This window comes from Meleagris gallopavo, chromosome 1, assembly GCF_905368555.1.
Source record: "Meleagris gallopavo chromosome 1, MGAL_WU_HG_1.1, whole genome shotgun sequence".
In the NCBI taxonomy this organism is placed as follows: domain Eukaryota; kingdom Metazoa; phylum Chordata; class Aves; order Galliformes; family Phasianidae; genus Meleagris; species Meleagris gallopavo.
In genome coordinates, this window is record NC_139404.1 from 87,417,777 (window position 1) to 87,434,268 (window position 16,492).

The 16,492-nt window shown below is 35.7% G+C and overlaps 1 protein-coding gene across 2 annotated transcripts in view; it reads left to right on the forward strand.

Annotated features, from left to right (window-relative positions):
• Positions 1-16,492, forward strand: part of NECTIN3 (nectin cell adhesion molecule 3) — a 62,597-nt gene that overhangs the window by 42,317 nt on the left and 3,788 nt on the right. Inside the window, exons 6-8 of one of the 2 annotated variants that reach the window (XM_085239566.1) lie at positions 6,560-6,698; positions 7,838-7,919; positions 16,406-16,468. In XM_085239566.1, coding sequence (XP_085095692.1) covers positions 6,560-6,698; positions 7,838-7,919; positions 16,406-16,468 — 284 coding nt within the window. Of the gene's footprint in view, positions 1-1,559; positions 2,461-6,559; positions 6,699-7,837; positions 7,920-16,405; positions 16,469-16,492 lie in introns of those variants that run through there. The other variant, XM_085239557.1, reaches the window with a different exon arrangement.

A 16,492-nucleotide genomic window follows, 5' to 3' on the forward strand; every position in this document is an offset into this window, starting at 1 on the left:
ATTTTGGTAGTGCATCTTCCTTGTTCAATTTCCTGTCTTCTGTCAAATTAATTTCATTTACGTATGCCTCCCTAACAAATCACCACTTATACATAATCAGGTAATATAATTATCTGCTTTGAAAATCTATATAAAACGTAACATGTCAAGCTTAAAATGTTAAATTGAAATGAGATGCAGTCTGAAATACAATATGCAATGATGATGACCAATAAAACAAGTCTGACTAATGTGAGAGAATTGTCACAATCTCTAAATAGTAAAATTAAATCATGCCTTCTTAAGCTTATGTTTCATCAGATAACTGGATGCTTAACAAATCTCCAGTTCTAGCAGTTTTACTTTTTGCAGTGGTAAATTTAGGGTGCCTCTGTAATATTTAGTAGTTCGATGAATCTTGCTTATGTGCGTTTAAATAACATGGCTACCTGACTGTCAGTGTAATATTCTCTCTAAAATACTTAAGCTATAATAATATGTTTAGAATTAATTGCTTTACTTTTTTTAAACTACCTTACATTGGGCGAGGCAGAAAGTTATTTTTATTTACTTCACTGCTGAAGTAGAAACTGATACTGCGTGTCACCTCAAAGTTGGCTAGGATAGTTTCAGAAAGCATCTTTGTGTCAACAGTGTGAGACTTGAAACCTTGTCTTCAATACAGCTGCATACATCTCCTTCAGTAGACTTAAAGAGCAAAGGAAAAGCTTAGTGCTCGAGAAGCACTCAGTTTCTGGCAGGCTCTTGTTTCCTTGCATAATCTGACAAAAAATCTATCGGTTTTATTTTTTTTTTGTATGAATATGGAATTGTTTTGAGGAGTCAAATTGGTTTCTAGGAGGAATGGGAGAGAACATTTTGCACTGCAAATCTCCTAGTTCTAATCTTGAAATTCTGAAAGCTCCTTGTTCAACGTAGTGTTATGGAGTTTAATACATGCAATTTTAAATTATGCTTCCTTCATTAACCTTAAGGTGAAGCTGAGTAAGATATTAATGCAACAGATAATTTTGGAGAGAATAGCTTGAAATCAGTAGTCCATGTGCTGCTGAGTACACAACTCATAGTTTTTCATTCTTACAATACTTAGTACCTTGAACAATATCTGGTGGGGGAGTTTGTGAAGTAATTTATTCTGTGGCATAAACAATCTGATTGAATATTCCTAATTGCTTCCTGGAAAGGTAGGAGGTGGGTTTTGTATAATGAACAGCATTCTTCCACAAGGGAGGTTAATTCTGAACCATGAACATCTAGTAGAAAAGCAGCTTGCTTTGAGTGCAAGACAGCTACTTAAATACAATTTAAATACAATTTTTCTTGGCACACTTGAAGGAAACCTCCTATCCTGCAGCACAGATCAAACCAAAATATACTGAAGTGGTTCAAAGCTTGTAGAAAGTGTAAGACTTGATAGTAACATGAACTTGAGAATGAAAAACTATTCTTTAGAACATACCCATCAACTTTGCTTTCTTATAAACCCTTAACTGATTTAGCTTGCATTGACATTCTGTGCCTTTTCTGTGTCTTGTCTACTTCTTTGCTCTTTTCATTAGATCCTCCTACTACTACCACTCGACTGCCCACGGTTCCCTGGCATCCTTCGACTGATGGCATCACAGGTTTAGCAACAGAACCTAGAATAATAGATTTCCCATCATCAACTTTGCCAGCAATGCAGGAAGACAATTGGGGTACTGTCATCGGTAGTGCTGTGGGTGGGGCTCTCTTCCTCATACTGGTCAGTGTTCTGGTTGGAATTATCTGCTATAGGAGAAGACGGACGTTCCGTGGTGACTACTTTGCTAAGAACTACATTCCACCATCAGATATGCAAAAAGAGTCTCAAATAGATGTTCTTCAGTCAGATGATGTGGATTCTTACCCTGACAGTATAAAAAAAGAAATAAAGCATCCAATGAACAGCTTAATATCTAAAGATTATTTAGAAGACCCTGAGAAACCAGAGTGGAACAATATAGACAATATTAACAGGTACCAGGAACGTTATGAAAGACCGATGGATTACTATGAAAGTGGAACACTGGGGATGAAGTATATGGGTGGGGTTTGTTACGATGACAATGAAGAAGACTTTGTTTCTCACATAGATGGCTCGGTAATATCCCGGAGGGAGTGGTATGTGTAGTAGCCACTGAAAACAAAACTTGTATTCACAGTTCGTTTCATTGGCTGATCACTTTCAGATTGTTTATACTTACATATGGGGAGGAATAAACTTTTTGAAATTGATTTTTTTTGGAAGGTTTTTATATTGTGACTTGACAACTGCAAATATTGAATTTGGGAGAAATGTATTTGAGCTGCTTTTTTTCCCCTATGTTGTACTACTGTCTAAGATTTGAATTTGAAAGCGGAATGCTTATAATACTGGTTTATGTCAGAGGTTAAAAAAGAAAATCTAAATTAAAGTTACCAGTCAAACTTGTTAATGAATATGAAGTGGCTGTCTTGGGTCTCTGACTTTAAAAAAAAAAAAAAAAAGTTTACAGAAGTGATTGAATAAAATTTTGTAGGGCATTTATTTTGCAGATGTAGTAAGTGAATTACTCAAATCTAGCTGCCATCTGTGGTAATCTTAATGCTTCTATAACAAATAATTTACCAGTTACGATGAGTTACAGTGGAATCAAAGCTTTATTTTTCATTTTTTTTCTGCACAAAAATGAATACCTCTTAGCATTTTAATGAGCCTTCTTGTAACGATGTACTTAAAAGAAGTCATTGCACTGAAAGTAACTTATCTATGAACAAGGTTTTGAGGAGTAACTGTAAACTACTAAAAGGCTTGTTTGAATAAGAAAATTATTTTTGTATAGTCATTGATTGATAAATCCTAAGCTTGTGTGTGTGTGTATGTGTATATATGTATATGTATATGTGTGTGTGTATATATATATATATACACACATACATACATACAGTATGGCATTTTGTTAAGCCTGTACTTGTCAGGATGCCGGAATCCTTTATTGAACATCAGTCTCCTTTTGCAAGTACAGTGAACCCTTTCTGAAATGGGTATCTCAAATTTAAACTGGATGCAGTTAGTAAGAAAGGTCCAATGGATTTCTAAGCTGGAGGTGGAAGCGAACTTGAATATTTTTCTGGGATGCCAATAAACATTGTGTGCAAGAGGTGTCAAAATGTTCACTGGAGTTCATACAACCAGAAGCTAAAACAACGGTTTTACTCTGCTTCTGTGTAAGTTAGAATGTTTCCTTTGTTGAGAGTACCTAGAACTTCAGATTATTATTAGGGAAGTGAACACTTGTGCAGCTGCTTCACGTAGTGAAAACATGCAACGCAATGATGCAACTACAGAATCTAGTAAGACACAGCAATTGAGATAAAAATGTGCAGTCTTTGTACTGCAGTGGATTTGTTTTTGCTGCAAACAATTTAGTGTTTTAACAGTGTGCTTGAATTGTAGAAAAATGGAATCAGAATGAGAAGGAATGGTGTGAAAATGCCATTTTAAAATGTCTAACATGGAAAAAAATGAAGCTGAGAAGTCTATTAGGATTTGAAGCATGAAAAAGCAAAAAAAAAAAAAAAAAAAACACTGAAATGAAATGTGTCACATGCTTGCAGCTACTTCATGAGTGGAGTTTCTTGCTGGAATTACTTTGCTATCCTCATGATCTCTGGTAGTTTTAAAGCATTTAGAGCTTTACAAAAATAGCTGTTTTGAGTGTTGTAGACAATACACTGTGATTGCATATGACTGCATGTCTTCAAAAAAAAAAAATTAAAACAGTTTTAATTGAAATTCAAATGGAAAACCTTCCCTAAACAACTCAAGTTCACATCTGGATTAATGGAATACTGATGCATAAACCAAAGTCTCGAGAACGTTAGAAAATCATATTGTGTCAGTAGCTAGAGAGCAAACTCAGTTTGTTTCTAGCTGAGGGTTCTGATGCAAATTATTCCTAGAATAAAGAGACCATACCTCTCTTCAAATAACAGTACTCGATATGTCATCTTTAAAAGATGGTGTTACTTAAAAGCCGTACAACCATAAACATTTTCTGCACATGGGTTATCTTTTCTCTGTGGAGTTTTTTGTTGGTGTTTTTGCTTTTTAAAGAAAAACATATATATTTAATTTCCATTGGTTAAGAAGTTGAAGTGTTTTGGTGTTGAAGCTGATAATAGGTATAGGGCATACAAGTGTTGCAATGTTTTTGTATATTATGTCTGTTTAAAGAAAAAAAAAGATTGTAAGTATAAATGGCTGTTGTGAATAAACTTTATTATATTCTCGAATATAGGTAGTGTTTAAAAAGTTTGACAGACATACTTAAAAGCGTAAAACCATAGGCATTAGGAGCTATTCTAATTAGACTGTTAAAACAGCTTTTTAGCATCTCCTCTTGGAGACCCTAACCTTTCAAAATGAGTTAGAAATTATTTAAAGACTGTGAACCTTAGGAATAAGGGATAGTTGCTTTCCATACAATTGCACTTCAAGCACTGTAGATGTGCTATGTAGGATAGAATTCAAAAAAGAACCACAGCAAGAAAAAGCATCCTCTTTACTCAGCTGCTGTAGTTCTTCTTTAACTATGTTTTGTAACTTCATTCCCATCTACTTACGCCTATTGGTGGTGATCAAAGAACGATGTAGCTGGTGCTATACATCTTAAGTGTTCTCTGACTTGTTATCTTGGCAAAGTAGTCTGGGTTTGTTATTGTTCATCTTGTTACACTGAAAATCTGTTATCTGGCCAAAGCAGTTCAGAAAAGTAAATTAAGTGAGCACTGCAATAATTGCACATTGCTTTTTGTGTACTCGACACTTATTTGGATATTGCGGTGTTTCTTGGATGGAAGCAAATGGGTGGCTACTTTTCTCACATCAGAAACAGAATTCTGTGTCTAAGCTTTTACTGAACCTAGTCCTATGTATTAACTTCTGACAACACTTCCTTAAATAAGATGGCACTGAGTGTAATCTAAATTTAAATCATTTAAAATGCAGCAGTTGAGCTTTCTGCTGTCTGATGTGCCCATTTTTTTTAATGAGAAGAGGGGAATTGAGGTTCTCATATATGATTCTTGTATATATACTGATATGTGACTGGCAAATAAGGCTTGTGTTAGGAAAGCTGGATGGTAAAAACAGTTGTCACCTAAAGCGATACATTACACTGATTTTTTTCTGTAATGTATTTGTTAAAATTAAGGGATAAAGTCATAAATTCACAAATTAAAAAAAAAAAAGCACACAACAACAAACACCATCTTCTTAGTTCTTTTTAATACAGTTTTTTCCTGTTGCTTAAAAATGTAAGTGGTTCCAGGGGATTATTGTTGCCAGGTCTTTCATATGCTTTTTTTCTTTTGAACTCAGGGATGAGTAAAGGGGTGCTTTAGTCCAGTATAAAATGATATTTGAACTGCTGAAGAGTAATTGATAAAACAGCTTATATAGTTGTTTTGTTTTTGGATATTTAGGCAGGTGAAAAGGCTCCTAGAGTTCCCTCAGCTAGGAAGCTAAATTCCTAGGATTGTTCAGTGTTCAGAGAAAGGATACGAGTATTTCTGAAGGGAAATAAATGGGGTACATTGTGTTAGAAATGTAATTGCAGACCTGTGTTAACTTGAAACGCTTTTGCTGCTATCTTTCTAATTCTGTATCAATACAGATCTGAACAGTTGTTGCTGTATGCCACTAGTAATTTACATGTAGTGGTTTTAATGAAGCCAGTGTGAATTATTCCTGTTGCACAACTTTTGGATAAATTACTGGAAGCTGGGAATGTTGAATGTAACGTTGAAGCAGAGCATGCTAGCAGGTTCACACTTACTTTTAGAAATCTTTTTACAACTTAGTGAATTCTTGGAGTAGCGAAACAAGTGCTGTTTAATGGCTGACGTGTGCTAATTCAATATGACAGTTTGTTAAGCATAAGATGTAGTACTGCTTTGGTCGAATGAAAAACGCTTTTTTAAAGAAAAAAAATGTTGCTGTTCTTCACACAGTCCCCCTTATAAAGTTTACTAGTACAAATGGCTGTTTCTCATAGCTTTAGGGTAGTAGAGAAACGTAGGTAGCCCTAGCAGTTGCTTTAAGTGTGAGCCAAGCATAAGTGAGTTTGCACTGTTCTTCACAGTATTTATTTTCTTGATTGCATGTTTCACTTTTTCCTTTCTGTAGACTTAGTTTGAAGAGATCACCGGTAATGTTATAGTGTTTCCAGTTTTTTTAATTAATACCTCGTACATGTAAATAGTGTGTATGTTCATCTTGCCTTGAAATTTAAAATTGGAGCACATAGCTAGTACTGTTTAAAAGTAGTCAATGAAATGCTAGAATTGATATTTGTGACTTAAGAAATTGCTTAATTTCACCAATTTTTGAAATGGGCGGCTGGAGCAAGGATCACAAGAGTGCTAGTACAGGAAGAGGCTTTCTGTTTGGTGGTGGAGAAAAGAGACCTTCCTCAGAGCAACACTGAAATAACTTGTTTGAGCATTGAAAGTATGTGAACTTCATAAAAGTGTAATCTGTGCTATCACATTGCAGATATGCCATTTAAGCAGACATCTTCTGTTGCTGTAGCAGGGGCTGTGATTGGAGCAGTCCTTGCTCTTTTTATCATTACCATCTTTGTGACAGTGCTGCTGACCCCAAGGAAGAAAAGACCATCCTATCTTGACAAAGTGTAAGTACGTACTGAATTTTTTTAATTGAGCACAGTGTGTAGAAAACACTTAGTCCATTTATAATTCAAATGACTGAGCTTCTTTAGAGTCTGTAAGTGATCATGACTTTAGGACTGTATTCAGGGTAATCACATGTAAAAATTATTTGCTTTTTTTTTTAATGAAGAAACTGAGGATTTGTTTTAAAGGTAGTAAATATTCGTTTACATATTCTTCATCTTAGTTCTGTTTTCTCTTATATTTTTCTAATTGCTTAGAGTTTGAGCTAGAGGGTAGAGGGAGATCCATCTTGACTTGCCACAGACATAAGACTACTGGTTTATCATAACCATAGATCGGATATGAAAGTAAACGTTTGCTCTGTAGAAATAAAGGTCTGTTAAGATTTATCTTGCTGTGCATGTAAAATGAAGCAAGCCTATAGGTATGTATGCTCAGGAACAACTGACTTAATGTGTTTCCTGGCGCATTAGTTGTTAAGTTTCTGATACAGGCACATGGTTTCTTGTGTTAAGCACCTGATCTCCAGAGGTCCATTTCAACCCCCAGAATTCTGTGATATCATTGATATCATCTAGTCCAAACCCTCTTCTAAAGCAGATTCCCTGCAGTAAGTAGCACAGGAAAGTGTCCAGGTAGGTGATAAGGACATGCAAAACTAAGCAAACAAATTCTGGAGGGATTTAGTCCATGTAGCTACCATGTAGACCTGATTTGGAGCATGCATTAAAAAGTGATGGTGGTGAATATCTGTAAATAAGTTCTTGGGTTTTTTCCACATATACTGTAGACAGTTAACACTTGAATGGGAAATGATTATTCCTCATCTTTTAATGCTTATTGATGACTAGAATAATGTGCTTGAATCTCGATCTTGGAAGAAAAGTCAGGTGTTACCCTATAGATGAGAAACTTCTAAAGTGACTAGAAATAAGTGTTTGATGTCTGTCTCCATTAGATTTTTGTAGTTAAAGAATGTTTACATGAAGTCCTAGGCATTTAAGTTATTAACCTTTTGCTGAGAAAGCTCATAACCAATTATGTGCAAGACTTTGGTTACAAGCTTTTTCTGACCATTCAGCAGACTTTACAAATGTGGCTTGTCATCCTGTCATACCTTGATCTTTTTTTAATACAGGATTGATCTTCCGCCCACTCACAAACCATCTTCACATGAGGAGAGAGCATTCTCTCTACCACAGAAAGAAACTATGATTCAGGTGAGTAAGGGATCATACGTAGAGATAGAAAGCGTTAACTTTGCTGAGTTACTTTGAATTTGCCTTGCTGATAATGTACAGAGACTGGTTGTTCATAACTGAAAGGTTTCTCAACAGATATGATATCTGAATGTTTATGTTCTTGGTGTTAATGTAGTCTTCAAAGATTTGGGAGCTGGTGGATAGATCCTTTTTGCATCTCTAGTACTGTTTGATAGACTTTGTTAATCCTGAAGTAGAAGTTACACTTGAGATTCTGTGGCGATTAAGGTAATATACATAGCTTGATTAAAAAAAAAAATCTGTTGTACAAGGAGCAGAGAGATATATTGGACTTCTCAAAAGACTTGAGCACTATGATCCTTTTTTGCTGGTAACAATTGCCTTTTTGTAAGCTACTATGGTTTGAGTGGTTGGAATATTTTGGTATTGTGGCTTTGTCATTAACTCAGAATATGCTTTTTTGATTCTCAATGAGAATCACGAAATCACTGAAGTGTCTGCAATTATCTATCTGCTTCCTTTTTTACTTGAATATTAAATCAGCAACAAAAGATTCTACATTAACTCTGTGACAAGTACTTGAATTTTTAGTGATGCTATACAAATGACATTGGTCTGTGTTTTTTAAAACATCTGGCTGTTCTGGCTGTAGGCTGAAATGGAAGTCTCAGACATTGATGTTCTTAATAGCACTGGAAATTCTGTTGAAGAAGATCTACAAGTGATTGCTAGATACTAAACCTTCCAAATATGAATTGCCAATAAAAGCTTTCCTCTATTGCAAGTAATGAATAAAAGGAATGTTGTGCATTATAGATAAAAACCAGAGTAACAGTTGCTAGTGTTGTTGCTGAGTGAAGTGGGAATCTGAAATCTACCATTGCTAGTACAAAAGTGATTATATTGATCTGAAAGTCCAGAAAGTTTAATTGGCAAGAAACACAGTGAGTTTTCATCGTTTGGTCTTAATGATGGTGTAAAACATAAGGTAACAAAAACAATGCTTTTTGCTCTTCAGGTTGAGTACCTTCTTGTGCTTACAATGATGTAACTCTTCTGACATTACCTTAGTGAAGGCAATACTGATGGATCATACCTGTGTTAATACAGTCCTATACTTGAATTATGGTGAAAGATTATCTTGTGTACTTAATCAAAGGTATACACATATATCTTGTGTACCTATATCAAAGGTAACTATTTTGAGTTAACAGCACATCTGTAGTGCTGCCAAACAGTGAAGTGACAACAAAGAAATGCAGTTCTTTATCCTCTACAGGGATACTCAGAGTTTAGTTTATAATCTTTTCATGAATTTTCTGTTGTCTTTGAATTCTCTGTGGTGATGCTAACTGAGGATTCTGTTGGTGAATATTTCAGAACTAAGAAAAACTTCAGTTGACTAATTTTTGTTCAAAGAACAAAATGTTTTATTGAAATACATTTTACATATAAAAGAAAGTACTCATTTTCCTCAAACTGGGTATGTTTATAAGTTGGTTTGGGATAGTGGGGAGAGATCCAGTTTTCTTTGAAGCCAGATGTTGATTTTAAAAGCAAGAGATGTTGACATAACATTGTTAGCATACTTGTTTCTCTTTTCTGAAATTTGGTAAAGCTGGAAAAAAACCTGAAGCTGGAGGCTGTCTTCCTAGCTGTTAATGATACTACTCATAATCATGTACTGTCTGTTATGCTTGAGGCAAGTGCTTCTGCTTAATCTAACAGACATGTCAAAATACTACCTGTAGTCAAGAAGTGATTTGGTTGTATTGTTTTAAGAAGCCAGTAGTTGAATAGCTGTCAAGAGGGGGAAAAAAACAAGTTAGCCTGTTACTGTGTCTTGTCTTGTTTGACAAAGTGTCTGTGCTAACCGTGCCATTGTTCCAAGTGCTGTCTGATCTGCAGTATCTGGACAGATGTGAGAAATGTGCTGGTGAGCCTCCACATAAAATATGTTCAGGTGAAAGCTTCCAGTAATGCTGAAAGGAATGGTGGATTAAGTGTTGCTGCATTGATGACAGCAATAGAACACATGAAATCTAAGCAGAAATCATAGACCACACAAAAGTGCAAATATAGAAGGATAGTGAATTGAAATGGTGTCTTCAGCACACTCCAGTAGCTGAGCATTGTTTCAATTTAAGCTAATTGATATAATGTGCAGCTTTGTAAACTATCTCTATGGTTATTGTTCAAATCAAGCGCAGTAGTGTTTTGGGTCACATGAAGTGTTTCAGATGTAACTGAATAAGCTGAAGTTATCCTCTTTGTGTGGCAATAAAAGGTCTTTGAATTACATTTTATCTATATGGGAAAATTATTATTGGAAGTCATTTTTTCTATACTGAAGTTTGTGGATACCAATGTGTACATATTCCTATGATTCCTTTAAGAATTGAAGAATTATGGTTGGCCATGAAAGAGTGGTGGAGAGAAAAGTCCAAATCAAAGCGATATTAAATGGAACAAAGGAAAAAATGACTTATTTTTACTTGAATATATTGCTAGGAACTGAAACTTAAAAAACATACCTGAGACAGGAACTCCTTTCTCATTGTGAAAACAGGAGTTATGTCTGGCTTGACAGACCTTTCCAAAAAAAAGATACAAAATCACAAATGATGTATTTTATAATGCAATGCATGAATATTCAGATCTTGATGTACCAAGAAATTATTTGGGCTTTTTGTAGCAACAGAAATAAAGAAATACACTTCAGTACGTAATTCTGTATCTAGGGGTATGGCTTGAGACTTGAAACATCTAAGAGTACCTAATATACTTAGTTAAGTATTGTGGTTTAGCCTGAGAGGTGGCTCAGCACCACACAGTTCTTCACTGACTTCTGCCCCCACTCCACAGTGGGATGTGGGGAGGAAACAACCAAGTAGAACTTGTGGATTGAGGAAAAAAACTATTTACCGAGATAGAGGAAAGGATAATTATGACAAATAAAGATATGTATGTAGCAAGTGATGCAAAAGCAGTTGTTCACCTCCCACAGGCTGATGTTAAGCCATTTCCCCCAAGCAACTTGAGAGAGAGGTGAACTTCAAAGACCCTTCAAAGCAGCTTCTGTGTGATGTCATGGTATGGACTATCTCTCTTCCCCTGTTTTGAAAAGGAATACTTCTATTGCCATTAAAGAACTTTAACATTTGGTTGGATAGCTTAGTGTCTTAATTTCAGCTGGCACAAAAGTTGTTTCCTTCATAGACTCTGGCATAATGCTGTGTTTTGGTTCTAGGAGAAAAAACAATGTTGATAACACAATGGTGTTTATAACTGCTAAGCAGTGTAGTTCAGAGCCAAGGCCATTCTCAATGAGGGGCCCAAGGAGCTGGAAAGAAACAGAATTAGGACACCTGACAAACAGACTGTGAGCTTGTATAACACAGTTAAAAGCGTAAAATTGTGTAATGACCCTGAATAGATGACGGTATTTTTGGATCAAATTTAAAAAATAATAATTCTTGGTAGTCTCAATTAAATAGCATAGTCTTTGTTCATTTATAGATTGACTCTTTTGCGTTCTTCTAGTTTTTTTCCTGATGGTCTTAATACAGGTGGGTCTTCCTTGAGGGAAAAGCAAGCATTGCTTTAGACAGAAAGAACTGTTCAGGCAAGCAAGATAGAATAGAAGAAAACGGAAAACGTAAATAGATAGTCATCTATACTGATGAAGGATCCTAAAATAGGAGAAAAACATTAAACTGATAGGGAGTAGGTAGGGAGTAGCACTGAGTCTTCTATTAATGGACTTTGAATGTATGAAGGCAATTTATGCTGTATGGGATGGATTCCCATAAATAAGAATTGTTAAATGTTGTTGGGATTAGATAGGACATATTTATAATCTAAATCAGAAAGGATGAGGGATAGAAAAGTGCAAGATGAAGATGTTAGTGAGGTATTTGGTTTAGTTCTTTAAAGGACTGTTTGAGAGAGTACAATTAGAGTAAAATTCAGTGCTCTGATGAAACACTGAAATACATGAAGATAAGCAAATGGAAGCTAGTGTACACAGAAGAGTTTAAAGCACCAGGTATGTAGTGTACTTCTTTATGTAAGCACTGTTGGGTAGATCAGCACTAGTTCCCTTTGACAGAATATGATTCTGGACTGTCACTTGCTCCATGGCAGTAACATGTGGAATTCCAGTCTCTTGTAGTAAGTGTTGTTTTCATGCCCTTTGAAAATATTTCCTCTGTCAGCGACTTTAACTGAATAAATGATCCCAGTGGAACTTTCTGTTCTGGCTTCCTAGAGTTAGCCTTAGTCATGTCTAAATCCACTGTTGGTAGAAATTCTAGGGCACGTGGATGGACTTTTTCTCCTCCTAGAACCACTCTTTATGTGGTGAATTCATGTTGTTAGCACTAATGTGAAAGAGCACTGCATTTCCTAGTTAGCAGTAAATCATAGTTTGCATTGAACTATGGATTACAATCTGAGAATTTAAGTTTTAAAAAAAGTATGACTTTGCAGTGGTGGGAAGGGAAGAGTTAATTGGAAATACAAAGCAGGAAACTTGACAAAAGTTTGGGGAAAAAATAGGTCTGTGAAGACAGTGGAAAAGAATAGTGAAGGAATAGGGGAAAAAAACATGATATTTTTCAGCTTGTTTCACCATGCATTAGCAGATTAGGTTATAAGTTAAGTAGGCCAAAAGAACTTAAGGAGTGATTATACCACTAAAGTATCATATATCACTAAAGGAGTGATTTCCACTAAATGTGGAAATAATAGAGAATTGAATTGCTTGCTTAGAAGGACATTACAGGTTTTATTTTTTGTAAACCTAAGATTAAGAGGGAAAAGAAAAAATGGAATAACTTCTGGATATTCTATATCACTTGTTATATTTTAAATCTGTAAAAGTTTGAAGAATGGGGTTCCAAGGGACTTAAATACCTGGGCAAATGTGTTCTCTGTAATGTGTGCAATGTATTTGGTGAAGCACAGAAAAGGGGCAAGTAAGCATTTGTTACTAAAATAGCAGAACTCTGTCTTCCAGATATACTCAAATTAAAGGTAAGTATATAAAAATACACAAGATGAGAAGTGGCATTTTGCTTGAAAAGGTATTCTAAGTTAAGTCTTAGTTTAGCAGTTTCTGTTTGGAAGTTTCTTGTATGTTCCTCTTCAGAATAAAGTGTTCCTCTCTTTTTTGTGCTTTTGTTCTTTGTTTAGGGGTAAATCAGGCATTTTTAGACCTGGACTCTTTTTCTTAGTCCAAAGCTCTAACTTTCTGTGAACGTTGTGTTTTAACTGATGAGTGCTGTAACTAGTAACTGCATGGGAATATTTTTCAACTTGTGTATGTACATAGCCTGCTCTGAACAGTGCCTCCTATTTATTGCCAAGGAAACAGCAACAGAGCACAGTAACGCTACTTGATAGAGCAAATTCTTCACTACAAAATACCATTCTTTCAACATAGGCAGCACCATTAGCTGTGCATTTTTGCTAGCGATGAACAAGAGCATGTGTGCCTACCCTGTCAAAATAGGAACTAGCAGAGGTGACTTGCTGTTGCCACTGTAGAAACACCACCCTCCACCTCACTGTGCTCACGTCCACTGTTTGGCCTCCATCAATGTTCAGCAAGTGTCAATGAATGTCAAGGAGTGCTGTTTTTTCCACGTGGAGGAATTCAGTGATACATCTTTGCTTCATATGTACTTCCATGTCAGACACCACTTGGTCAGACTGCCCCTCCGCTGCCATCTGTCACACCGCAACAACGTATAATGGAATCTTGGCAGGAAGGTTCAGTATCTACTGCCACGTGATTAACAACCACCTCTGATGTAGTGGGGCAACATAATAATGTAGGAGACAACAGCAGTTCTTATAGGCAGATGCTAAGAACAGTAAACTGTTTGACTTGAAGTTGTGAAGAGGAAGCTGTATCCAACTAAGTAGTTTTTTTTATGAACAGTACACAGTTATAGCCTCTTTGTACTTTGTTTTGCAATGAACCCCTTTATAGAAATTAGCTCTATATAATTTGATGGTTATTTGTTAGCTTTGATAATTTTTAATGATTCTTTTGCTTCCTGTGCAGTGCAGTTGCCATTGTCCTGTGGAGATAGTTACAGGCACCATATCTTTGTCAGCTGTTTCTTTCTTTTGTCATTTAATCCTATAATTACTAAGATTGTGCTCTGGTTGTCCACAAAGTTTCACTTTTCAAGACCTTTCTCTCAGGCCATTGACTACATAACCTCAAGCTACATTCTGGTTGCCTTTGGTCTCATAGCCTATTCCATGTTCCAGTAATGTTTTTCAGCTGTTTGCCTGTTTGGTCCCCTGGAAGTTGCTGATGGCCAAACAATGGTGAAGCTGTGAAATGGACTAGTGACAGACTTGCACTAAAGCAAGTAGTCACTCTGCCTGTTAAGACAGAATATGTATTTGCAGAAATGTGCTTAAATATTAAGAAAGCTTGCAAATAGAAAAATAAAAGGTAGCCCACTGTAGGAAAATTGCTTGTAGTCCAAGCAGGTTTTGAATAGCATCTCCACTAGCTGTTCAGGCAAGATATAGGTGATTGTACTTTAACCAAATGTCTGGATGAGCTCTGGAAGTTCAGTTCTATCGTAATTTTCTAGCTTGTTTTCAAGAGCATGCTATATCACTATATCAGCCTGCAGTGCTGGTTTTCTAATAATAGATGATACCAGTAACTTTTACTTGCTCTATATGTGCATGTTAACCATATGCTGTTAACTATTGATAATGAGCTAGCTACATTTAGCTTTTTCTTCAGATGTGTAGGTGACTTTAAGCCTAGCTTATTATGGAGTATTTATGTACTTCATTATGGTTTTAGTTATCATTAATATGTAATGCATACACTAAATAAACCACAATTATGTCCTACTTATAGCAGTAGTAATAATCACCATCTGTTTCAAAAGCAGTATGACAACACATAGCGACTTAGTAAAATAGTATTTTCTTTCATTGTTACATCTTCATTCTTTAAGATGTTATTTATCCCTTATTGAATATTCTAATGGTCAGGTGTAAAATCTTTGTTTTAGCATTTTTTGTGCTTGTGTAACTATTGATACTTTTGCTCTGTCTGCTAGCAGGTACACTTAAATCATGAGGCTTGCTTACTCTAACGTTTGTTTGCTATGTATGTTGCATCTGAAAGTATGAAAACAGACACGAAGCTCCTAATATGTGCAGTAACAGTTGTTGTGTTATGAAATATATGAGATACAAGTAGGGCAGAGAGCAATAACTGTATGCTATCGGAGAAGCTCTATTTTCACTGCTTATCTTGGAGAAAAGTGTTGGATAGGATAGTAATCGTCCAAGTCTTTGATAAGTAGATTGATATAAGTTTTAAGACTGCTTTATTGCTGTAATATGTTTGTGGTGCTGATGAGCTTGGGAACTTCAGTGTTAAGCTGTCTGTAAAAAAACAAACAAAAAAAACTGTGTTAATCTTGGTCATGATGCTGTTCTTCAACCAATGAAGGGCAGAACTGCAGAATTGATTTTAGCTACTTTTGAGAGTAGTATGAGTGATCAAATCGGATCCAGTCAAGTAGACAAAGTTGTGGGTATTCTTCTGTTACATTACCAGTGTTCTAAAGGACTGGTTAGTTTAATTAAGCAGAGGGCCCTTGAGTTAGAGAAGTTCTTACTTCTGAATATGGTTAGAGAGAAGGGATGCCATCCAGAGGGACACCTGGACAGGCTTGAGATGTGGGCCTATGACAACCTCATGAAGTTCAGCAAGGCCAAGTACAAGATCCTGCAGCTGGGTGGGGGCAATCCCAAGCACATAATAATTTGAAGACAGACTTTAAGGGACAAGTTTTGGCTTTGTGGAACAAGATCATAGGAAAAGATCTAGGTAGCATGGATTGCCAATAGGAAAACTAATCAGCAAAGCAGACTTAAGTAGATGAGCTACAAATATATCTATGCTGCTTTAATCAACAAGGCAAAAAACAATTTGATTTGTTTGGGATACTGCCACTAGAAAATTGTATTTTTCTGAAGAGAAGGCTCTACTTATTTGCTTCTCAACTTGATGAAATTATGTTGTTCCCTTCGACTTTCGGTAGTATACAGTTAAATTGCTTTTCTGTTAACTACTTCTGTGTATTGTCAAACTCAGCATTTATCCATATAGCTGTGGAAACTTTACCATGGTTTGAATTTCACTTTAACCTATTCTGTCTAAGACAGATGTCATAAATTAAAGCTTTTTAATCTCTTCAACATGCCTGTGTTGAAAGTAAAAATAAAATACATGAAAATAACATTTCTAAACTGACAATAGCATTTTGCTTCCCAACAGAGACAAGTTGGTAAGAAGTATTTTAAAAGGTGTTAAGACGCTTTGCAATGCCAAATGCATTTTGTGATGAGTAGTGTTTTTTATGCAAAATGAATCTGTTCTACAGTGTTGAGTTTTGACTTGCTTCCACTATAACTTGTTTTTTTTCCAGAAAGAACATCTTGCTTTGCAAAGTCAGTATGGAGAGAAAGATGCTGGAAACTTGCAGCGCATGGTAAATATTCAGATATCTTGAATT